The 26,535-nt window shown below is 39.7% G+C and overlaps 2 protein-coding genes across 2 annotated transcripts; both read left to right on the plus strand.

The window, feature by feature from the left end:
• The first annotated feature begins 1,244 nt into the window (after positions 1-1,244).
• Positions 1,245-1,559, plus strand: LOC115663515 (putative lipid-transfer protein DIR1). The gene has a single exon (XM_030585513.2). It carries the CDS (start codon positions 1,245-1,247, stop codon positions 1,557-1,559), a length of 315 nt encoding a protein of 104 aa, XP_030441373.1.
• A 17,615-nt stretch (positions 1,560-19,174) lies between these two features.
• Positions 19,175-25,842, plus strand: LOC115665767 (glycerophosphodiester phosphodiesterase GDPDL3). Its single transcript, XM_030587609.2, has 9 exons — positions 19,175-19,448; positions 20,794-21,087; positions 21,458-21,570; positions 21,660-22,164; positions 22,441-22,479; positions 22,615-22,899; positions 23,230-23,369; positions 24,290-24,773; positions 25,174-25,842. Exons 1-9 carry the CDS (start codon positions 19,337-19,339, stop codon positions 25,476-25,478), a joined length of 2,277 nt encoding a protein of 758 aa, XP_030443469.2. The 5' UTR covers positions 19,175-19,336; the 3' UTR covers positions 25,479-25,842.
• Positions 25,843-26,535: the final 693 nt, after the last annotated feature.

Below are 26,535 nucleotides of genomic sequence, written 5' to 3' on the forward strand. Positions count from 1 at the left end.
GCGTTGGAATTCTCGGCTTTTTTATTTTTTATTTTTTATAATTAGTACGGTGCCGATGTTTCTCCCCCGAACCGCACGTTCGGGTTTTAGATGGCTTGGCCCGAGACCCGGATTGGTCCCGACCCGAGTGACCGGCTTGGAAAATGTTCTTCGGTCCGGGCTTTGGCAGCTTGCTGGGGCTTGGCTTGGGTTTGGTTTTTTCGGGCTCGGAACCTAAAAAAGCCAGGAAGGGCCCAATCGGTGGACCCACGCATGTTTTCGGAAATGGAAAAAAAAAAATTGTACATAAACGTATAATAACTCTAGAATAAATCGCTAGTCTTATGGCTCTGCTTAATCTTCCTTGGTTAGAGGTGCTAAGAGATGTTGGATTTCACTCTGCCGATGGGTTTTATAAATTACGGCTTCATTTGTTTCGCGGAAAATAAATAATTTGGAAAACGTTTTCGTTAAAAATATTCGTTTATATTACTTGAAATCATTAGTCGATGAAAATTTACAACAATTTATGTCTAAACATTTTCATGGACTATGAGAAATATTTCCATTCATTCATTTTCGTAAGCAATACAATTTATCATTTTTTGGAAAATATTTCTCAAATCATTCATTATCCGCGAATTTATCCCAATAATAAGATATAGAACAGCCTTTCCATTTCTTTTATCCCCCAATAAATATGATATAAATTCATCCATGGCAGAGTTCGTTCATGTTTTGTCGCCTGGTGTTGGTAATCGAAATTTCAAGACATTCTCACCGTGGCAATAAAGTCGCTTGAATATTTTTCTCCATGACAAGTAAACCCACTTGATGAAAACAAATAACCGCATTTTTATTACTTTTACTAATCCCGCGGACCGCCTAAACACAAGAGCCAAAATCGGTGGATGTTTTGTAATAACGAAATCGCTCGGACGGTTGGAGTCCGTCCCAGTGTCCCTTACCCTGACTTTTCCATGGGAAGGCCATCAAGATGCCATTCCTCGTGAGCCAGACAGATGAGTCACGTGAATGCCTTAATACCCGTGACGATCGCTTGTTTATTCGTCCATACAGAAAATCCATGCACAAATCACGAGCCATGTTTCGAGTTCCGACAACCATAGAACAAAAATAAACACATAAACAAAAAGTGATTAACGGGCGCTAGTTCTAGTTCACTATAAATACACACTCGTCGAGAAATCAAAAGCTTAAAGCCCTCGAAGTACCACTAAATCGCTGAGTTTTTAGGGAGCCAAATGGGGAGATCTAGCGGCAAGAGCTTGGTGCTGGGGCTCGCATTGGTGCTGCTCGTAGCCATGGCGGGAGGAGCCAAGGCCACGACCGTGTGCAATATCCCAACCGACAAACTAGCCTCGTGCCTCCCGGCCGTCACGGGCGACCACCCCACCCCGCCAACCGAGCAATGCTGCAAGGCAATCTCCAAAGCGGACATGCAGTGCCTCTGCCGCTACAGGTCCGTGCTGCCGAACTTCGGGATAAACCCCGCCAACGCCATGGCATTGCCCGAGAAATGCGGCCTCAAAGCGCCCCCGAAGTGCCCCAACAACTAACTCGGACCGATCGGCTACGTATGACATGCTTTCGTGATCATGCGGCATACCTAGAGCCTTCCAAATCCATTGCTTCTTTGTTCCTATGATTAATAAAGTAGACATAAAGTCGGGAAAATCAGTGAGACGAAGCTCGGCTCGTCGCTAAAATCTCCGTTGATTTTATGCCTTTAGAGTTTGTCTTTTTTTTTTTAATTGCTAAATCTTCGAAGATCTCCGATGTTGCACGGTGTCGACTGCTGGGCCATCTCGTTGGTAACCTTCCCTTTTCTCGCTTTTCTGAGTCCGTGACATTCACTCCGTATTCGGAATATAATGCTAACGGAAAAAAAAAAAAAAAAAAAGAACCAGCTTTGTTATTGATTCTCTATCTCCAGAACCTCGTTACTGTTGTGGGGCCAGGACATGCTTACTGGGCCCAAAATTTGATGGGCCGACCACGTTCGTAACGAATAATGATTGGTCATTGCAGTCATGAGTGGGTGACCTTGGACTTAAGTTGTAAACTTGTAAAAGGCAGACAAGGCCTACGGCATTTTCATTGCTAAAGTAGGCTGTATAATGTCACAAAACAGGACAGGTGGCTGATTAGCCTGGCCTGGGCTGGCCTTTGAGAGATTTTCATATGTTACCGACCACGCCATCTCTACCTATCCAAGTAAATTATTACATAGAACTGTTGACATTTTAGGGAAAAAAAATTTAAGAAAATCGCGGGTTTTACATTGGAGGTCCACGTGGATCCCACAAAATCAACGATTACGATGAATTTGGATATGGGATAGAAATCCCTGTTCTAGCACGGAATTTGAGTCCCATTATGCATCATTTAACGACATCTACCTTCCTTCCTTGCATATGGCATTAACTCAATTCAGTTCCTAATAGGAGAAAGAATGTTTCTACAATTACAGTAGGACATTTCGAAATGAAGAAGATGAAGATTCAAAGTTTGTAGGTTGTTTGTAATTGTATTTTTTGTTATAGGTCAACATCACATGCTCGTGGTACAAGACCTCCCGCAACTTTTGTGGCTGGTTGGCTTTTGCAGAGATAGCTAGTTGAGTCTAATACATCAATTATTTGTGCTGTGTCTCTATAGTCTATAATATAGGTGATAAAATTGAAATGCTAGGATAAGATCTATTTAGTGATCAAAGAAAGGGTATCCATACCCGCATTAGGTGCACGATGTGTAGTTAATTTGCCACGGAATCAAGTGTAAATAATTTCGTCGTGTTTCGCCATTGACTTTTTGACTCTTGACTATCAAGTCAATAAAGTAAACGGAGCATCAATGAATTTAAGATTTACCTTCTCAAGATAAACTTTTTTGTCCATAAAAAGATCAAATGCTATATCTCTGTATAGGAAATTCTCCTAGGTTCTTGAACTAACTACCTAAACTAACCCTCAAATTCATGGATTTTTCTTGTGGGTCCTGGATTTTGAAATTTTCAAATTAACCCACTAATATAATTCAATTGCTGATGTTATCAAAGGTGAATCTGCGAAAGCATATTCCACGTTTGCCCGTGTTACTATTAAGTCGTGAATGGTCATTTTGGTTGTTCATCGATTTAGAGAGGTGTATTTTTATTAACAAAAAGTTTATGAAGGACGCAATTATTGAAGCATGCGTTTGAGAATATGTTTGCGCTATCCGGCACATCAAAGGACACGGTGGATGGGATTGTCATCTTAATTTAGAATAGGGAAAAAATCACCAAAAATCCCAAACTTTGCCATCTGTGACACATTTACCCCGAACTTTTTTTTGTGACACCAAAAACCCCGAACTTTGCTTTTTGTGACACATTTACCCCAATATATTTAGTCCATGGACATTTTCGTCTTTTTTGCTTTTTTTTTTTTTTTTTTTTTTTCCTTTCCGGCGAGGGCCCTCACCGCGTCGACGAGCGGCTCGCGGCGCGGGTGAGGGTCGCCCATCGCCGGATCCGGCGAGGGGGCCTCGTCCCGCGTCGACCTCGCCCGAGCGAGGGCGGTCGACCTCGCCGAGATCCGGTGAGGCGCCTCGCCGCACGGCGAACCTCGCCGAGCGGAGGTTCGCCCTCGGATCAGAGGGGCGAGCGGGAAGGGGCAAAAGCCGAAAATGCCCATGACTAAATACATTGGAATGGTCACAAAGTCGGTTGGTCAGGGTATGTCAGATGGAGTTGGATTTTTGTGATTTTTCCTTTTAGAATGGAAACTTTTCCTTCCTTTTAAATTATTTTTTCATCTGTTCTTGTATTCTCATTTTGCCTCTCTTTGATGTCTCAAAGTAATACTACCCCGATTTTCTCTCACGTGATCCCCACAAGAGCATTTTTATGGTTTTGCTAACAAAGTACTCATCCTCGAGTTAGCATATGATTAAGGAATTTGAAACATTAAAAAATAAGAATTAGAGATCTAAATAATTTAATTCCGGAATAATTATCAAAAAAGTCATAAACCTATATTTACGAATGTCTACATTAATAAATTGCCAAAATATTTGGGGCTAAATTAGTCAAATTAAAAGATTAAGAACTAAATTGACATCCGTATAATAAATTTAATTTTTTTTGGTAATCGTCTCGTTTATTCCCATCTTCCAAAGTTTTTTTTTTTTTTTTGGTAGATGCAGAGTGCAGAACACAAACAGCTAAAGGAAACTAAAATTCTGACCAAAAAAAGAAAGGGAAACTAAAATGTTTGCGCCATTGGAATACGAAGTCATGCATCATGCTGCCGACCCAAGAAAAAAGTACTGCATCAGATCATACGGAGACTAGTCAAGCGGATTTATCGTACCCACGTGCTGCCGCTGGTCTGCACTCTCATCATTGTTTCCACAAATGAGAATAGCCACCACCACAGGACGCAGTTACCGGCAAATTAAGTGCCGGTCTTTACATACCTGTTGAATTGCGGGTCCACCTGTCCACACACACGATCAATGACCTGACTAATAAATAAGAACACAATTGCCGCCCCAACTCTTTTATACACAAATTAGAAAAATGGTGGGTAATATATCTTCATTTAATCGTATGTAAAGTATGGTTTGTGTTGTGACAAAAAAAAGAGAGTATGGTTTGTGTATAAAACGAATTTGGTATCGAGGCTCCATTGGTTTCGCAAAAAATGCATCGTTATCAAGAAGTCATTTTCCAGGAAAATGAATATATATTACCTATCGTTTTTAAAATTTTGGGATAAGTGCACTACAAGTCCTAAAACTTATCACAAAAGTGCATTTGAGTTCTAAAACTTGCAAAATGTGCAATTGAGTCCTAAAACTTGTCAAATTAATTAAATTGAATCCTAAACTTAACATCGTCTAATTTACTAACGGAAAATGCTGACATGTCTTATTTTATTAATTTTCTTGAAACGTGGCGTCCAACAAGCGCCGCGTCAGAAAATGTAAATTAAATTAGAAAAAACAAAACAAAAAAAAGGAAAAAAAACCAAGGACCAGCAGCTGCGGTGGTGGCCAAGCCCTCGTTGGTGGCCGCCGTCACAGCTGTCGGGAAGAATCGGCGGAGGTCACTTGGGCCTTCTTGAAGCCCGGCGACCCTCACCTGCCCCGAACGAGGGCCTGTAGCCCCTGATCTGGGGGGGGGGGGGGGGGGTGCGACCCTCGCCGCAAATTTGAGCGAGGGTCGCCGGCCCTCGCCTGGGGCCAGCAAGGACCGGCGAGGCCTCGCCCAGGGTGGGCGACCCCAGGCGAGGCCTCGTCGGCAACCCTGGCTCAGATCTGGGGCGAGGGTTGCGCCCTCCCCCAGATTGGGGGCTTCATGCCATCACCGGGGACCGGTGGGGCCTCGCCCAGGGTCGGCGAGGGTCGTCGGGCTTCGGGAAGGCCCGAGTGACCTCTGCCGGCCCTTCCCGGCGGCCACCGGCGAGGGCTTGGCCATCACCACAGCCATTGGTTGGTTATTATTTTTTTATAGCTTTTTTCTAATTTAATTTTTATTTTTATTTTTGCTGACGTGGCGCTTGTTAGATGCCACATCATTGCCATGTGTCTTGAGAAAGTAATGAAATATTACATGTCAGCATTTTCCGTTAGTAAATTTAACGGTATTAAATTTAGGACTCGATTGAACTAATTTGACAAGTTTTAAGACTCGATTGCACTTTTTGCAAATTTTAGGACTCGTGGTGCATTTGTCCCCAAAATTTTTGTTTAAAAGAGTTACATACCCTAATCGAACGGAGCATGGAAGTTAGTTTCCTTGAAACGAACAAAGCCTAAGTTTCTAATGAGGACCACAACCACATGACACGGGAATGGTCCAAAATGCTACTACTACATACACAGGAAGACGAGGGAAACTAAGGCTCTGTTCGTTTCGAAAATATTCTCCTTTTGGAAAATATTTTCCCGGAAGTCATTTTCCTGAAACGAACAAAGTCTAAGTTCTAATGAGGACCACAACCACATGACACGGGAATGGTCCAAAATGCTACTACTACATACACAGGAAGACGAGGGAAACTAAGATTCTATATTTTTTGCGAAAAATGAGTGATTTTTTATTTTTTGCAAAAAATTAGTGATTTTTAAAATATTTTCCTAAACTTGATCGCTTATATTGCTTATATCGCTTATAATATTTTTCACTGTTAATGAAAATATTTTATAAAAAAATATCATCAATAATGAAAATATTTTTATTGATTAATTATTTTAAGCGATATAAATTAAAAAAATAAATTTTAAATTACTCGTTTTTCGCGTAATAGACGGGGCCCAAAGTTCAGTTATAATACAAAGTTGTCGGGGATGCGTCGCATTTACCTCAGTTGCCCTTCATGAGTGCGAACTTCATTGTGCTTGCAGCGTCTGTCTACCTACGGGACTTATTCGCGACCGAGTCAAATGCGCTCTGCCCACGAAATCAGGCCTTTGATAGAAGGCGTTGGGCTACAAGCTAGAAAATAATTATGCTAAGCTGTCCGAAAAATGGTTAAATGCTAATTGGAGCTGTCACATCGCAATTTGGACCATTTTATAAGTCTGTCGACATTATAGTTTTCACTTTTCTAGAAAAAATAAACGAACGAGTACCAGGTCAAACATGCTTGTTCATGTTCATAAACTACGCGCTTTCAATTGGAGTTGTTCATATGTCGGTGGTGTATCCCGTTGTATCGTCCCTAAATTAAATGTGCGACTGAAATTTTTTTTAAGGCTAAAGACTAATGGGGAATGTCGTAAATAGCGTAGATCAGGGGTCTTGATTTGAATACTTTGCAATGTTGATTACACGGGATAAGATTTGAACCCAATTGCAAAAAAAACGTAAATAATTTTGCAAGGAGAATGTTCTTTCCACAGCTGGAGCCAATACGCTCGTGAAAAGAAGTTGATATTGAACTCTGGATCGAATTTCGAGGGATTAAAGAAGATAAGTCGCTTTCATTTCCAGTTTTACAAAATCATCCTGTCAGACAGCATGCTTTGGGATCTAGCAAATTGCGAGCAGATGCTTTGGTTAATGAAAAATGAATAATTTAAAAAATATTTTTTTAAAATAATTATTTTTATTGCTTAAAAGAACGAACGAATGAAATTTTTTTTATTGTTCATGAAAATATTTAAACATGAATTATCGTCGCCAATGAAAGATTTTATTTGACCAATTATTTCATACGATACGAGTCATTATTTGTAGAAAAATAATTTTCAAATTATTAGTATTTCTCAAAACAAACGGAGCCATAAATTGCAAACGCTTTAAAATTGAGGGGGGCAGCATCTCAATAACTACTTATAAGTAATGTAGCAATGAAAAAATTACATATGTAACGTGTTTATCAAGCAAAATAGCAAATAATGCATTGACCTCTTTAAAGTTACAATCACAACGGAAAAGTTGTACAAAACATTCACCTCTATGAAATCTCACACGAAATCACTTGATAATTGTGGATGGATGATGGAACTCGAAATTTCCCTTATGTGAATTTTCCGAGAATGACATAGTTGTCTCCCATACACGAGGGAAAAATTCAGGGCAAGTTAAAACGAGTCCTCATTTTAAGGATTAGATCCGGAAATGACTTTAAATAATGATAGTTATATGTTTGTAAAAGACTTCATGCATTTGATACGATGAGAGGTCGAATGTCGAAATGGAAAGGGAAAGTACAGCTCGAAAAATACAAAAGTCGCCTCGTAATACAATAATCGAGTATTTCGATTAAACTAGGACATAGTCCAGAGGAGTTTTCGCGAGCCGATAATTATGATCTCCAATTTGATGAATAATTTTCTTAATTAAACAAATGGGTAACTGAATACTATACAACACACATGTATAGAAATGAAAAAGGACAAGTCAAACAAAAATCTCCCAAATGAAATCCTGCTCAGATATACGCGAATAGAATGAGTAGGTATCGTTAACCAAGAAAACGATAACAAGGATGAGTAGGCAACAACGACTTGGGTTGCCATGACAGCAAGCGAGGCGTCGTGAAATCTTGGTACCCCGTTCACGTTGACTCGGCCGAAAAAAACTTGCAAAGAAAGACCCAACAAAAGGGCAACGACTCAGGACCAAGACGTTGCCATCAGAACACCCCGCGCGCAAACAACCCCCTGCTCCACGTCCCCATCCTTTTGAACTGGTCTCTCTCTCTACGCGGCTTTCCAGTGCGCTCCATCGAATGCATCCGTGGGCCATCCATCCATCATTTCTTTTTCAACGATCCTTACCGAGAAAGACCTCCTTCACCACTCACGCCCGTTTGAATATTGATTGGCCGCGACGAAATGAAAATCCCGCGTGCGAGTAGAATTCCCTGAATTGAGACCGTACGATGTGAGATCATTATCGATCAAGCAAAAACCTCGCCCGGAAAAAAGAAGAAGGCCAATATCATTCACCTATTGAATCGGGGTCGATAAAATATTAGAAAACAGTAAAAATTCGCATCAGCCTTTATTAAAAAAGTTAGCGTTTAATTTTTTTTCTAACTTTTTGAGTTTTGATTGACGTTTTGGGATGGGGAATCCCTTTTGGTCGTAAGGGGGGAATCCCTTCTACGAAAGGGCTTACGTTTGCGATTGCTACCTCTTCCAAAGACGTGAGGGGTCGTGCAAGTGGGACACCCCGCATGGGGGGGCCCCACCCACCTCCCCGCAAGCCCAATCATTGGCGCTTAGGTGGACCAATCAGAACCCGTCAATCTCCACTCCCTCTTGCTTTTCCTCCCCCATGTGCTCCCAGGTGGCGAGGAACCCTCTTGCATCTGGCCATTTCCATCTCCCCACGATCGTTACCGGAAAAACAAAGAAAGACTATACGTACGCGCCAAAACCTTTGGTCGTGTTTTTTGTTTTTTTTAAATATTCGACGTGAATGAATGGAGCTGTACAGCTAAGGATGATTTCATGAATCGAGTTTCGTTGTCTTCTGGCCTCGATGTTTTGACTCCGGCCTCCTTATTTTAGTTGTTAAATCTAGACGCGTTTTTTTTTTGTCTCCTCCGTAATTGAATACTAATGTCGAGTTAGGTAAAGGGTTTGTGTGAAGCGTGGGCGAAAACCATCATCAGTCAAGATCAGAATGAAAAGTGATTAGCGAATATCTAACTGGCCCAAAATTTTAAAAAAAGGAAAAAGAAAAAAGAAGTGGTGACGATATAATGTCTTGGGCGGACGGTTTTATCCTTTTGCTCGTGATGCGGGGTCCATTTATAAAGACCGAGCCAGCGAGCCAGTAGCTATCGGCGATTGTAATTTTTTTTTTCTTTTGGTATTTTGTGTGTCCAATACAATTTTTAATTCTGGAAAAAACGAAGAAGAAAATTGAATGGTCCGGACGACGGGTACTGCAATAGCTACCTGGTCACGATAAACAGACTCGAACGCGAATGATATGCATTTAAGTGAGGTCTTGGATAAAAAGGATACATGGATGTCGCTCTCTTATGGCAAAGTGGAGGATGGCTTGATGAATTATATGGCTTTTTGCGCTCCGCCACACAATAGCAACGAGAAAGGTGTCCCCGGAGCATTAGGTCCCGACGATTTCAACCGAGTCCAATGTATGCATTACACGATTCGTGATATCACTTGATCGATAGTCTAGTTATAAAGAAACAAAAAAGGGAGGAAAGAAAGGATAAATGTGATGAATTTCGTTGCAAACTCCAATCCAACAAGTGAAATGACCCAGTCACTAGTGCCAAGGCCAATAGGCAAAAAGGAGGGCCCGCACGGTCCTCTTCATTGATTTTTCAATCTAAACCAAAAAACGTCCGGGTCTCCGGGACAAAGGGAAGCGGCTTGACATGTCACTATATGTGCTTCTCCTCTCCTTTTCTTTCACTTCATAATATGACACTAAACGCGAAACGAAAATCATGTCTCTTTCTAGATCGTGATCACATACCCGTCTTAATTGGTCCAATTCCAACCTATTATCTGACGAGAAGTATCGTTAATGTATTGGTTAATATATTGTTCGTTTCCGAGAAAGAATGAGCATCATAATATATCTCTATAAATGATCATAGAGATGCGGTGTGGTAATCTAATCACAAAAATATCTATCATTTACCTGTACAAAGCCTGTTGATCATATGCGCCGTAATTTTGATCTCAAATGACGACGAACGGTTGTATATAGTCTCCGAAGGGTACCAATATTATATTGTAGCTTTAGATTGTCGACTCTGTGCTTATTAATTCCCTTCCATGAGTTGATTTTCACTATACTCGATAGATTTTGTCGAACTTTTTATAAGGTCCTTCAATGTTGAAAAAGTCCACATTCAAACAAATAGCCACATCAAGAACTTTGAAAACTGACGATAGAACGAACGAGAGAGAAAAACTAACGCATTGAAGCAGCCTATGTTCAACACGATACATTAACTTTTCTCGTGATAACAATAGCGAGTCGGACTCGAATAGTCAAAAGGGTTCCGTTAATAGATACCCTTTAATCTACAATAATCAAGCGAAAAATGCACATCGACACACGTCAAGAATTGGAGAAGAACAAATTTTCGAAAAAGGCGGCACGAAATAGAAGTGCTTACATTTTCCACACACAATTAATGAACTATAGCAAGTACCTTAGAGGGAGACATTAACGATTTTTTTGTAATAAAAATTGTGCAGAGTAAATGTAGATTAGCATTATGTTGCAATTGTTGAGGAAAACTCCTAATGAATTTTGAAGCTGACAAAACTTTCTATGTTTATCTTGTAATTCTGACATGTACTCCATTTCAGGTTAATATATTCTGAAAGTTCAGAAGGAAATGTCAGACTTTACAATTTCTCATAACTAAAAGTTCAAACTCAGAATGAGAAGTTCAGACTTAACCATAAAAGTCATTCAGACTTTACTTTTAAAGGACTCAGATTTTACTGAAGACCTACGCTGACTCAGATTCTGAATGTAAAGCGAGAATAAAAAATTCTTCAGACGCAGAAGCAAAATTCATTCAAAATGAATCACAACATTTAGTGATCTGGCATGGATTTCACATAAGGAAGGTTTTGATTGCTTCAATCAAAATCTATAATTGATTAACAATCAAACATTATGACAAGTATGCATTACAACGGATAAATCTCTACTTATGAAAATCAAGATTCTGATTGTATGGGAGACCAGAATCAGCGGGATTCAGATTTTGTTGACCAACGGCTACTCAATCATTTTATACAAATCTGTCCAAGTTGAAGATTGGAAGATGATCCTCTGAAGACTGTCCAACGGCTAGTTTGGAAGTGGATGAGTATAAAAGGAGACCTACGAGGAGCAGAAGAAGCAACGAAATCAAGAATCAACAAGTCCAAAGTTTGAGCATACTCCGATCCCTTCTCTTATCTTTCTTGAGCTAAACACTAAGGCTGCGTTTGGTCGACCGAATAAAAGCCAGGATATGATATGTTTTATCCTATCCTGTGTTTGGTGGTGGTCCAGGATAGGATAAGGTCAGATATAGACCAGATATAGCCCGAATAAAAAAATCCGAGGAGGGGTGGGATAGACCTGGATAGGATTTCTAATGTCTCTTTTTCCAGCAATCCTACGCTCCACTCGCCGTTATCTTCATCCCCACACCTTGTGCGCTTTCACCAAAAAAATTTCTCGGCTTTTTTTCCTTCACCGACTCCTCCGGACCCGTGAATAGCAAAAAAAAAAAAAAATTTATCCTATCCGACTTTAAATCCGTAGTCCACCAAACAGTGGATAGGATATGAAGAAATCCCAGGATTTCTTATCCTATCCTATCCAGTCCTATCCTGTTTAGAAATCCGGACGACCAAACATAGCCTAAGATCTTGAGGGATACTTTGTAAGAGTGATTGTGTGAGATAGAGAGTCCTATCATACACAAGAGTGCTATCACTCAAAATCTGTAATTTCTCTTGATTACATAGTGAAATCCAGCCAATAGGCTGTCAGCGTGGGAGAGTGGACGTAGGCTTGCTATAAGCCGAACCACTATAAACTTGTGTGCAGTTTTTCTATCCCTTATCTCTTACTTTACATTCTGCACATCAAGAGCACTGTCTATATAAACTGTTTTGAATCTCATATTCAGACTCAACTGTGATCAACCATTTCCGTTATAAATTGATCAAAATTATTTAAAATCACCTATTCACCCCCCTCTAGGTGATCCTTGCTAGCTATTATTACAACAAATCTGGTCTTGGATTTGTGAAGAAAAGTGACAATTTAATTGATTTTTCAAAAGTCAATGAGAGATTAAGGCAAAGACCTCCTCGACAAGTTTGTAAAAATCATTTCAAAATGAATTTTGTCAAACCTATTGGCCGAAGTGCACTCAAGTGCTCAAAATGTGGAGATCCACAACATTTTGAGAATGAATATCCTAAGGTCTGGAGACCTATTCGAAGAGATTTTGTTAAGACAGCCTATACTAATTCTCAAGGACCCAAACAAATTTGGGTACCAAAGAAAACTTGAGTGGTTGTGTTTTTTGTAAGTTACCACAAAGAGAAAAAGGAAGTGGTACCTAGACAGTGGATGTTCTAGACACATGACAGGAGATGCAAGCATATTCGTTGAACTACATAGTCTGAATGGTGAAAAAGTTTCCTTTGGAGGAAACAACAAAGGAAAGATAGTTGGCAAAGGAACAGTTGAAATTGGAGGACTCACAATCAACGATGTGTCATTGGTAAAATGACTCAACTACAACTTGATAAGCATTAGCCAACTATGCGACACAGGCTTCAAAATCAACTTTCAAGAAAACACATGCTCAGGAACAAGCAAAGATTCTTCTCAAACATTCACAGGAAGAAGACATGGCAATATTTATCTTCTATATGTCAATCCAAACTCAATCAGAACCTTCAGAATCTGATGATATTCAGAAGGAGAGATTTGACAGAAACTGGAAGCATAAATCCAGTCATCCGAAGAACCTCATCATTGGAGAAATCGAAGATGGTATCAAGACTAGATCTAAACACAAGGAAAACATCAGCAACTTGGCGTTGATATCAGAAATGGAACCAAAAGAGATTGATGAAGCATTATCATATGAAAGCTAGATCGAAGCTATGCAGGAGGAACTTCAGCAGTTCAGAATCAATAAAGTATGGGAACTTGTGCCAAGACCCAAAAATCATCCAGTAATTGGAACAAAATAGGTATTCAGAAACAAACTGGATGACAAAGAGAAAATCACTAGAAACAAAGCAAGGCTTGTAGCAAAAGGCTACTCACAAGAAGAAAGCATAGATTATGATGAAACTTATGCACCGGTTGCCAGGTTAGAAGCCATTAGGCTACTTTTAGCTTATGCTTATTTCCATAACTTTAAACTGTTTCAGATGGACGTGAAAAGTGCTTTCCTGAATGGCTATATCAAAGATGAAGTATATGTAGAACAACCACCTGGTTTTGAAGAACCAAGAAAGACTGATCAAGTTTATAAACTCAAAAAAGCCCTTTTATGGTCTAAAACAAGCACCTTGTGCCTGATATGAGAGGTTAAGTAACTTCCTTCTGCAAAATAACTTCACAAAATGTAAGGTTGATACAACTTTGTTCATTAAAAGACAAGGTAAGGATTTTTTACTTGTTCAAATTTATGTTGATGATATCATTTTTGGATCATCTAACGAACTACTTTGCAAAGAATTTTCTAAGAATATACAGAATGAGTTCGAGATGAGTATGATGGGCGAATTGACATTCTTCCTCGGACTACAAGTGAAACAAAACAAAGAAGGTACATTCATTTGCCAAGAGAAGTATGCAAAGGAGATTGTCAAGAAGTTTGGATTGCACAACTGCAAGAAAACAGACATTCCCATGTCTCATTCATCCAAACTGGACAAAGATGAAAATGGTAAAAATGTTGATCAGAAGGTATATAGAATCATGATGGATCATTGTTATATCTTACCGCATCTCGACCCGACATATTGTTTAGTGTCTGTATGTGTGCAAGATTTCAATCTGACCCAAAGGAATCACATCTCTCTGCAGTTAAAAGGATAATCAAATACATTGGAACTTATCCAATGTTAGGTCTTTGGTATTCCAAAGAATCAGATTTTACTCTTATTGGTCAGCATAGGAAAAGTACCACAGGAATATGTCAATTACTTGGAAATATATTAGTATCCTGGTATTCAAAGAAACAGGGCACTGTTGCGCTCTCTACAGCAGAAGCAGAATATGTGGCCTTGGGAAGTTGTTGTGCTCAAATTCTGTGGATGAAACAACAGTTGCGAGACTTTGCTATTGAAGATTCAAGTGTTACAATCAAATATGACAACACAAGTGCTATCAATTTGATCAAGAATCCAATTTTTCATTCACGAGCCAAGCACTTTGAAATCAAGCATCACTTCATCAGAGATCATGTTCAGAACGGTGATGTGAATATTCAATTCATTGATTCTAAGAATCAATTAGCTGATATATTCACAAAACCTTTAGATAAGTCCTCATTTGAATATATTAAAAATAAATTATGCATTACTTACCCATTTTCTTGAAGCTTTTGTTAGACAGGTATTTTTCAGACTCAAATAATCTCCGTCTAAATGCCATTTCAGACTCAAGTGAAAGGTACGTCCTTAATTCAAATTTTGGCGGGTATATTTTTGGCAGGATATTTTGGCACATATTATTTTTTGGAAGCAAATCAGGTATATACTCTAAATTTATCTGATTGATTGAGTGTGCTCGAAACTTTTTTTTCTCTCTCTCCAAAATTCCTGCATAATAGATTCACTTTGTGAAATTTCTAAAAGTGTCTTTTCCTTCTAAAAACCGTACTCTTCTTTTTATAAAATCCTAACAGTACAAACCTATTCGCTCCCGATTCACATCTTCTCGAAACGAACTCCTTCTTCTTCTTCTTCTTCTTCTTCTCAAAGATCAAAACTTTCTGCTCCAAGGATTCTCGTACGATCATCAATGGCTTCCAAAAGACATTCCTCGCGGATTCTCAACAGAGAATCAAAGTATTCAGGACCACCAGAATACATGGAAGTCACTGATTCATCGGAGACAGAATCAGAGAAGCAGACTTCTTCAGAAGCCACTCCTCATGCATCTTCTCCAAGAACTTTTGGTAAAACAGACTTTTTCTTTAAAGATCTGAAACTCGTTTGGAAGACTTACCAAAGGTTGAAAAAGGGTAATGCTTCAGAATCTATCTTACTTGCCTGTTTAAAAGACAATGGCTTTAGATCAGAGGTACAACTTGTGGAAAAATATTCCTCACTTTAGAATGTATTTACTTCTGAACGAAGGAAGAGTATTTTTGAAAAAGGGAAAGAAAAGGTGGGTGAGTCTTCTCAAAAGAAAACTAATGTCACAAGCCCTAAGTCACCGAGCCAAAATTCTAACATTTCGAGAATAAAGGAGGATGATGACACCAGGCTTGTTAATCATTTTGAAAAGAAGATGGGAATTGCTTCTGGAGTGAAAGGAAAAGGGAATCTCTTTAGGAATCGACAGCATAGTGAGTTTTATAAAATGTTGTTGTCAAGAGGAATCATGAACCATCGTAGCGTTGATTTTGACATTCTGGAAAAGACCGGCATTTTTGTCAAACATTATTTTGACAGATTGGGAATGACTGAATTCTGCCTTCAGTCTACACACATGTATGCAGAAGTGACGGCATATTTCTACTCAAACTTGTCAATTTTGTCCCCTGATTGCATTCAATTTACTATTGGGGATAAGGACTATACTCTGAATGCTGATCAATTGGGTGATATCATTGGAGTTCAACATCGTCAGTTTATCCCTCTTGAGGTTAGTGAAGAAGAAGCTTCTAAAGTTGCTTCCGAAAATCCAAACTTTTCCAGAGGATCAAAAAGGCTCATTACTTATCCAGATTTGACAAAGAAAACAGTGATCTTACATAAGATCATTATCAACTGCTTAAGGCCCCAAGCATCATCCAAGATTGATTTGTCTAAATTTGAAGTCAAACTTATTTGGGCAATTCTGAATGAAGTTCCATTCTCTCTTCCACACATCATTATTCTTCACATGTACAGAACTTTACTGAAGGATAAAGGTCAACTTCCATGTGGTTCATTAATATCCAGGATTTTTGTTTATCTGCACATTTCTGTTCCTGATGAGTTGTGCAAGACGTTTGTCCCTTTAATGTTTGTTGGTGAGAAAATGTTGGCCAAGATGAATTTCAAGCAGTTTGCTGTCAGAAACAATAGAGAGACTCCAAGAAGCAGACCCGAAGAAAACCTGGAAGATAAGTCTGAAGCACCATCTCCCAGAGGAAGACAAACAAGGAAGAAAGAAGGAAGTAGTAGAGGCAAAGAGAAAGCCAGGGAAGATACTATTTCAACGAGTCCTGTACAAGTATACAGGAAGCGTTGAAGACTTATCCTCAGGGATGAAGATAATGAATCAGAAAATCTTGAGCTAGGACAAACTACTAGTCAGGAATATGTTCAACAAGAACAAGTGTCTTCAGAACCTGTTGCTCATGTTTCAGAAACTGCACCTGAGGAATCAAGACAACTGGCACTCTGCATAATTCCTGTAGTGACTGAAGAAGGTCCATTTCCCCACCAACAACCCGATCACATGATGACAGAATATGTTGCTGCAGAATATGCAGATTTTCAGGGGGATACTCCAACAGGGGATGAGTTCGAACAAAATGCACCAGACAATGATCGGGGACAGGCCTCAGACAACATGACCATTCTGACCCTTCTGCTAGAAATAAAAGAAAAACAAGCTGCACTTGAAAAGGATGTGAAGAATCTTCAGCAAATTATTGAGAAAAACAACTAGACTCAACGTCTTCAAGCAGAAAAGGACAAAGCAGAAATTGGGGAAGCTATTGCTCTATGTTCCACAAATATGGAGAAAGCTATGGGTCATTGTTCTACAAAGATTGAGGAAGCCGTCTCTATCTTGGAAAACTTTCAGTTTGTTCGAACCCCATCAAAGCATTAACCTGTTTTTTCCTACCCTCTTTTCAAACTATTTCTGTATTCTTACAATTTGCCTTTGTTAAACTGTTTAGATGGTTTATCAGTGCATTATTCTTTTTGCTGATGACAAAAATGGGGAGAGTTTATATGCAGATATTGCCGTACTAACATTTCAATATGCAGGTTATACTCAAAGGAAGAGAAATACACAGATCCTAAGAGTTTGCATATTTATTTTTTATCTGTGTTTCATGCGCTTAATATGATTATTTTCTTCAAATTTATTTGACATTGATTGAATCTGCATGGAAGTTTTGTCACCATAAAAAAGGGGGAGATTGTTGAGGAAAACTCCTAATGAATTTTGAAGCTGACAAAACTTTCTATGTTTATCTTGTAATTCTGTCATGTACTCCATTCCAGGTTAATATATTCTGGAAGTTCAGAAGGAAATATCAGATTTTACAATTTCTCAGAACTAAAAGTTCAAACTCAGAATGAGAAGTTCAGACTTAACCATAAAAGTCATTCAGACTTTATTTTTAAAGGACTCAGATTTTACTGAAGACCTACGCTGACTCAGATTCTGAATGTAAAGTAAGAATAAAAAATTCTTCAGACGCAGAAGCAAAATTCATTCAGAATGAATCACAACAGCTAGTGATCTGGCATGGATTTCACAGAAGGAAAGTTTTGATTGCTTCAATCAAAATCTATAATTGATTGACAATCAAACATTATGACAAGTATGCATTACAACGGATAAAGCTCTACTTATGGAAACCAAGATTCTGAATGTAAAGCAAGAATAAAAAATTCTTCAGACGCAGAAGTTATGCAGACGCAGAAGCAAAATTCATTCGGAATGAATCACAACAGCTAGTAATCTGGCATGGATTTCACAGAAGGAAAGTTTTGATCGCTTCAATCAAAATCTATAATTGATTGACAATCAAACATTATGACAAGTATGCATTACAACGGATAAAACTCTACTTATGGAAACCAAGATTCTGATTGTATGGGCGACTAGAATCAGCGGGATTCAGATTTTGTTGACCAACGGCTACTCAATCATTTTATACAAATCTGTCCAAGTTGAAGATTGGAAGATGATCATCTGAAGACTGTCCAACGGCTAGTTTGGAAGTGAAGGAGTATAAAATGAGACCTACGAGGAGCAGAAGAAGCAACGAAATCAAGAATCAACAAGTCCAAAGCCTGAGCATACTCCGATCCCTTCTCTTGTCTTTCTTGAGTGAAACACTAAGATCTTGAGGGATACTTTATAAGAGTGATTGTGTGAGATAGATAGTCCTATCATACACAAGAGTGCTATCACTCAGAATCTGTAATTTCTCTTGATTACATAGTGAAATCCAGCCAGTAGGCTGTCAGCGTGGGAGAGTGGACGTAGGCTTGCTATAAGTCGAACCACTATGAACTTGTGTGCAGTTTTTCTATCCCTTATCTCTTACTTTACATTCTGCACATCAAGAGCACTGTCTATATAAACTGTTTTGAATCTGAATTTTATTCAGACTCAACTGTGATCAACCATTTCCGCTATAAATTGATCAAAATTGTTTAAGATCACCTATTCACCCCCCTCTAGGTGATCATTGTTAGCTACATTAGCAATCACCCTAGGTCTAAAACCATAATTCAAATAGGAAGAGCTAAATAAATGTCAATGCTGGAGAGGGAAAATGAACCGTAAATGGTCCGTCGTACCCGTTGTCTAACGATCAGGGCCGCCACAAATTAATAAGCAAATTACAAATTATAAAGTCTGATAAAATATAATTACAAATTATAAAGTCAAAAAAGGACCACGTCTTTCTACACTCGGGGCGCTTGCGCTTCCATTTGGACGTGTTTTGGGTAAAAAGGGAAAAGAACAAATCGCCCGCAGTTATTTATTGAATTTCTCATAAAACAAAACGCCATTAAATAAAGAAAAAAAGCACTTCGAACAGGCTGAGCGAAGCGAACTGAACCCAGCTGGCTCCAGCCGACAGGAGCCGGCTCATGTACGTGGGAACGCGTAATAATTAGACCGGCGTTGAAACGAGACGGAAGCAGAAGCCCCCAAGAAAATACTTTTTTTTTTATGTTTTGCATTTTCCCAATTTGTTTAAACCAAGTGTGCCTCATAAAAGCCAGCCTCAAAAGCTTCAACAGCTAGTATAGGCCTCTCTTCTCTTTCTCTCTCTCTCTCTCTCTAAGCTCGTTGCCGAGCGAATCTCACGCACTTCTCCGGCGGAAATAGTACTCGAGGAACCAGCAGCTCCGGAAGTCGAAGAGCGGAAGCCGCCGGCGACACCCTCCGGCAATGTGTACCTCACGCGCCGCCGCCCTGCTCGTCTCCCTGCTCGTGAGCTGGGCGATGTCAGCTCTCGTCTCTGCTCAGGGATCTACCTCTAGTCCATGGCAAACTCTATCTGGTAACTCTCCCTCTCTCCCTCTCTCCCTAACTGTCTGTCTCTCTGTATCTATCTCGGCTGCTCTCTCGCCGAGCATCTTCGATTTCTAAGTTGGATCGAGAATCTGCTTGAGCTGCGCTCGTGTTGAACATCGGAGGAAGGAGAGAGAGAGAGAGAGAGAGAGAGAGAGAGAGAGAGAGAGAGAGAGAGAGAGAGAGAGAGAGCGGGGGGGACTAAATCCGAACAAGGAATGATGAAATCCTACGGCTGTTTCTTTCTTCCTGCATTTCTGGTTTGCTTGGCCGGTCGCCGAGCTGAACAATTGGCCGAGTCGGTCCTACCTCGAGCTTCCTGCATCTGTTGCCTCGGTTACTAATTCCGCACGATTGCATTTCTTCACCCTGCTGATTTCCTCGGTGCATGCTCTTTTCCTCCGATTTCAGCGTCGTTTTCAGACAGCTGGCGAAAATTGCGGGGAATTTTTTTGCGAATTACGCATTCTTCAGCTTTTAAACCCACGGATGTTGACTTTGTTCGAGCGGGTTCTAACTTTTTAGCTCTCTTCCTTTGACTTAGTGGTCAGGGGAACATATTCAAGAGCTTGAACTTGAGTATCTCGACGAGTTTTGGACATTCAATGCCCGCGCTGAACGGTTAAATCGGCAGTTAGCCTCTCTCTTTTCTTTGATCTTTTGAACAAAAAACGATCCTTGTATTTTTGGAAATATTTCGATTTAGATTCGTTAAGTAAAAGGGTAGAACAATATAAGATCTCCTGCCACACTCTATGCTGGAAACTTACGGCGAAGAAGAAAAGCTTGTGAGGTCATTGGAAAAGAGCTAGGGAAGACTGGAATTGATGTTATGCGACTACCTTGTGCCCGAATGTTGTTACATCTAGCCTAATCTGATTTTGACGAAGTATTGATCTCAGTTTTCTACGTTGGTTATGTGGGGGACTTATGCAAAGTCCGATTATTTCACGGTATCTCGACTGTGATCTGATCTTGAAAATTCATCTTGTCGTGTGCAATGCTGTCACCGAAAAGAATTATGGGGCCCTGGCAGTTGTAAAAATATAGGAAAGGCTCTTGTTTCTCTTATGCTTGCGTAAGCTGTCCCAAAGATAGCTCATTACAATATCATCAAGCATTGTTCCACAGGGAAAAAGAACCCCCCCCAAAAAAAAAAAACATTTGCAGGCACTTTCAGTTTTGAAGACACTGTCTGCAATTATCTTTAACTATTGGTTTGGCATTGGCAGAGTTTTTAATTCCTTTATCAACTTGTCCGCTTTGTTATGTGTGGCCTGGGAAGATTTCTTCACTGTGTGTGCTAGATGCTTACTTGTTCCTCTTTTCTACAGGAAATCCACCATTAGTCATCGCAAGGGGTGGATTTTCAGGGATCTTTCCAGATTCTAGCTCTGCAGCCTACTCTTTGGCAATGATTACAAGTGTACCTAATGTGGTATTATGGTGTGACGTCCAATTGACAAAAGATGGGGCTGGCATATGTGCTCCGCAGGTCAAGTTGGATAACTCTACCGACATTTCAAATGTTTTCAATAATATGCGTAAAACTTACATCGTTAATGGCGTGCGTACTCAAGGATGGTTCTCCATTGATTTCACCCTGCAAGACCTGGCTAATGTCGCCTGTAAGGACCAATTCATCTTAAAGCTCTATATTCCGCCTTCTGCTCTGTATCAACTAAAATTGTATATTGGCATGTTTCATTTCTTTCAAGGATGTTGGATGCTCTATATGTGGATCTTTTTCTTTACTGCCGCCCGGGGGGGGGGGGTTATGTATGTAGATCTCTTGGATACACTTTGATGGCCAAAGCACGTGAAAATCAGACTCAGTCAAGTGAATGTTATAGTCGTCCTGCATTACTGACCATATATATTGCCTGTGAATTGAGACTCACTAAACCTACTCATGATACCAGTGAAGTATTTTTTGCTAAATGGTACTTCAGGTTATAAATTTTCTCGTCTCTCACAATCTCCATGATCTCTGCACAGTAATTCAAGGAGTTTATTCTCGAACTTATAGGTTCGATGGCAATTTCTTCCCCATACTCAGAGTCCAAGATGTCAGTCAGTTGAAACCACCCGCATTATGGTTGAATATTCAGGTAAATATTCTAGTACATGTCCCTCCAGAGGTTATTGGTGCCTTCTTCTCCTATTCTTGTGTTGACAAGCCTCTTTTGATAATTTGCAGCATGACATGTTTTTCACGCAACATAACTTGAGCATGAGAAGCTTTGTGATTTCCACGTCTAAGAGTGTAATTATCGATTATATCTCATCACCAGAAGTGGGTTTCTTAAGAGGAATTGCTGGACGAGTCAGCCCAACCAAGACAAAATTGATCTTCAGGTTTATGGGACAAGATGATATCGAGCCTTCAACCAACCAGACATATGGTTCTATGTTAAAGAATCTTACGTTTATCAAGACATTTGCTTCTGGGATACTAGTACCAAAGGTTTATATATGGCCTGTTGATGTCAGTAGTAACTACTTGCAACCTCATACCTCTCTTGTCTCAGATGCTCATAAAGCAGGGCTCACAGTTTTCGCAGCTGATTTTGTAAATGATGTTCCTCTGAGCTACAATTACAGTTTCGATCCCGTGGCTGAGACTTTATCTTACATTGACAATGGTGCATTCTCTGTAGACGGTGTGCTCACTGATTTCCCGATAACTCCTTCCGAAGCCATTGGTAAGTCTTCTTTCATTGATAAAGCACATTACTGAGCTTGTTTCACATGTCTTTTACAATATCATGCATTATCTGGTGTGTCAAGTCTTGTGTTGCGATCATAATTGTTTTGATGAACGAATGTCTTTCTTGAGCCTTCCCTCATTCTAAGAGAGTAGCTCTTCCATAAAAGTGACATCCTTTTTCTCGTACATATGGAGGTCATGTTTTTCTCTTTTCATACACAATTATAACCAACTTTCTCTGTATATGCTGACTTGTTCTTTCATCCTGCAGATTGTTTTGCCTATCTAAACAAGAATAGTTCAGGACAAGGTATGTCTAATGATTTAACATGCAGATGTAAAACAAGTTTTCTTTGCTCACAACCCAGGTACTCCCTGGTTGTGTTCAAGGTGCTTGTTTAGGATGTGTGCGTATTCTAACATTCAATATTTTCAATTCACTCAGCTATGCCGTTGGTTATTTCATTCAATGGGGCAAGTGGGGATTATCCTGGTTGCACTGACTTAGCATATTCAAAAGCTATTTCAGACGGGACTGACATTATTGACTGTCCCGTTCAAATGTCGAAGGATGGAATTCCTATTTGCTTGAGCTCCACAAATCTCATAGATAGCAGTAACGTTGCAACAACAAAATTTCGCAACCTTATGACCACAGCTCCGGAGATTCAGTCGGGGACTGGAATATTCAGTTTTAGTCTCACCTGGAGTGAGATCCAGATGTTGATTCGTAAGTTTGGCATTCATTTTTTAATCTGCATGTTCTCTACCGCATGTTGCTCCTCCTCTTTCTTCTTCTTCTTCTAGTATGATTGTCACGGTTTAAGATCGCTTGACTTGGATGAATTTGATCGACTGAATATCCTGTTGAGAGGCATCCATCTTTGTGAAGGCCTTTTTTTGTTCATTTCAAGTAATCCCTCAGTCAATCTTAAATTAATATACCTGAGTTTAATTTGATAAGCAATTATCAACTCATGTCCTCTTCTGCAGTTGTTCATGCACAAATTTTTGGTGATTAAATATCACTGAACTGATTTATTTATTAATATTGTTGCAGCGGCAATTGTGAGTCCATATTCACAGTCCAAAATATTCAGAAATCCAGCCTACAGAAGTGCTGGAAAATTCCTATCATTGTCAGATTTTCTCACCTTGGCGAAAAATTCTTCCGTATCTGGTGTCTTGATCGGCATAGAGGTGAGATTTCTATTCCAATATTATTTGCTTTGGATCTTTTCATATATTGCATATTTGCGACAAAGGACAAATCTACAAATCTGTCATTTAGTAACATGCCTAGAAAGTTAGTAATGAAATATAGGAAGTTACTAAGGCATTTAAAAAATCACCATCACCTCCTGAAAATAATAAATCCTGATTTCAGCTCAAGGATAATTTTTGCATGCTCACTCTTCGCACCACATCTTGAATATTTGGGGAAGTAGTGGTAGCAAGTTTTGGTCCTCGTCTGGGGAGGACATATGAAATTTATGATTCTTCTTAACAGAGCCAAATCATCATTTTTCAAGAATATTACATACCTTTCTAAAAGATTGATTGTAAGGTATCCCATCATTTTGAGACTTGCTATATTTGGTGCGATCTCCATGTCGATTGATCTGGCCTCATATCCCCAAAAGTAAGCTTTTGTTGGATTACCTAGATTGCATACGTGCCACTCCAGTGGTTGAAATGGAATTTGAAGTCTGTTTGCTCCAGTCATTTTGAAGTTCTGACCAATCAGTAGGAGGCAGGTTTCTTTCGGTGTGAAACCTATTCTTATATCTAATCCTTGGCAGTCTTATTGTGCAAATTAATAGTTACACATCGTATGCAGATATTACAAACCGTCTTACAAGTAGAGGGTTTGAGCTTATCAAAGTGTACACATGTTAGAAGAACACTGAACATACTCAATTGACTCATAAAAAGCGGTCTTGCTGTGAACCCCATCATCTACTTGAGAGTTCGGACAAATCACTTGTGTGGTGCAAGAGATTGCGTGTCCATGCCATGTTAACCTATTTGGGCCCTTTAAAATGTGTGTGTTTAGAAGTTTTTGGACAAGCAGTTTTGAATGTCTTGATCTTGAAGTGATGTTTTTCCTTTTTCTCTAGAACGCTGCCTTCCTTGCCGAAAATCAGTCATTGAGCATAACTGATGCTGTTCTTGATGCTTTGAATAAAGCTGGTTTCAGTAGTAAGACAGGGAAGAAGGTTATGATTAAATCCACCGACAGCTCTGTTCTGATGAAGATCAAAGAGAAGGTCAATTATGAGCGTGTGTATGAGGTTGATGAGTACATTCGTGATGCCACTAACGCTACTGTTCTGGAAATAAAAAGCTTTGCCGACTCTGTGGTTGTCCAGAAGAATTCTGTCTTCCCAACAAATCAGGCTTTTCTTACTGGTGTCACAGATGTTGTGACAAAACTCCATGCCTTCAAGCTTTCTGTTTATGTGCAAACATTCAGCAATGAATTTATGTCCCAAGCATGGGATTTTTTCTCAGATGCAACTGTTGAGGTGAACTCTTTTGTCATGGGAGGCGAAATCGATGGTGTGATCACTGCTTTCCCAAAGACTTCTGCTTCATATAAGAGTAAGCAACACTTCGATGTCATAATTTTCTTCAGTTTGAAAGAAATTTTGTCCATGCCAAACGTTTTATTGGCAGAGGAATTGTGAAATGACTTGCTGCATCAATTGTAGGAAGACACTTAAGGTCCATTTATGTGCAGATCTTACACCTTGAATTTTTTCAAACTAATTGTTCAAAGTCATGAGTAAAATCAAAGTGTTCTGACGTCCTATTAGAGCATTAATACTGCCTTTAGCAGTGTTTGAACTACGTAGCGGTAAACAGTTCAAAGTAAAGCCACCTTCTGTAACAGCATTAATCTAGCGTCTAAATGATTCAACTGAATGTAGCAATACGCATTTGTAGCTCTTTTGTGTTAAGTTTTCTTCAGTGACTGATAACGATGCTGCGGTAAATGCAGGAAACAAATGTTTAGGCTTGGGCAGCAAAACCCCTGCCTACATGAGTCCTGTTCAGCCCGGCAGCCTCTTGCAGCTGATAACTATTCCAATGTTGCCACCTGCTGAAGCTCCATACCCTGTCCTAGACGAGGCGGATGTAGCGGAGCCACCATTGCCCGATGTACAAAAAGCCGAGGCTCCCGCTCCGACTGATGGGTCTACTGCACAAGCGCCATCACAGGTTAAAAGTGGCCAGCCTAAACTCCCTGCTGGTATCTTCCTTTCGGGTCTAGCTATGCTCCTCGCAACCTTGTTTCTACTTTGAAATTTCTATTCGGCAACTGGCGACTCGAGGCCGACTTCGATTTTGCCATTTCATTAAGCGGATTTTCGACTATTCTGGAGGTGTTACTGCTTGTTCAGGGAGCCAACTATCGGAGCTTTTCCCACTTTTGACTTGAAGCAGTGAATTAAGTTTCTGTATTCCATGGATTAGGTAGATTCATTCTTGTAATTCGGAAACTTTTTCCTCTAAGGTACATGCTTATTTCTCGTTCCTCCTTTTCTCTTTTTCTTCATTTTCTTTTTTGTAAAGATATCATTCTCGTGTAATTAGTATTGTGAACACTGATTGTTTTCGCCCCCACTATTTCGCACGCATTTAATTCATCATCTGCTATTAGAGATAACTTTCGCAGTTGTCTTTCCTTTTTACATAGAGTAGTTGTCCCGAGGGATGGTTTCCGAGTATATGTCCAATGCGCGATGAAAATTCTTTGTTTGATTATGGATTTACTGGTTCAGCCAAAATAAAGGAAAAGGAAAACAGTCATATATTTTTCGCGAAACAAAAGTGTCTGCAATTCTCCTTTTTTCTTTTTAAAGAGTTTTTGACTTTGGCCTGCTTATTGAGTAAGCGATTGAGTAATGCTAAAAGGGCTAGCTAACATAATTGATGGATGAATCGACTCGACATTTTCTTTTTTGGTACTTTGAACATAATCCATTTATTTAAACACCCATTTTCATTTTGTTAACTCACCTCATGGATCGCATTTGCAAGTCGATTACGGCATCTCAATTATTTTCCATTGTACGAGTGGTTTTAAATGGCAAGTACTCACATCAGTTCTATTAAACAACTAAATAATGGAATTTCGTAATGTTTTTTTTTTTTTTAATAATCGAGGTGTCCGCGGGGCCGGCGAACTAGGGCTCAAACCAGCGGTGATGCCTGACTAGTCCTCGAGGGGGGCTAGTGCAGCATCCCACCGCCACGACCCCTCACTTAAATCACCAATGGGCGAGTTTGAACCCAGGACCTCTCGTGAAAGGAACTGAGCGCAAACCAACGCGGCCAGCGATGGGTGGGTTGGAATTTC

The sequence above is a fragment of the Syzygium oleosum genome, unplaced genomic scaffold (genome assembly GCF_021117445.2).
Source record: "Syzygium oleosum isolate NSW1041296 unplaced genomic scaffold, Sole_v2.1 Sole_v2.64, whole genome shotgun sequence".
In the NCBI taxonomy this organism is placed as follows: Eukaryota; Viridiplantae; Streptophyta; class Magnoliopsida; order Myrtales; family Myrtaceae; genus Syzygium; species Syzygium oleosum.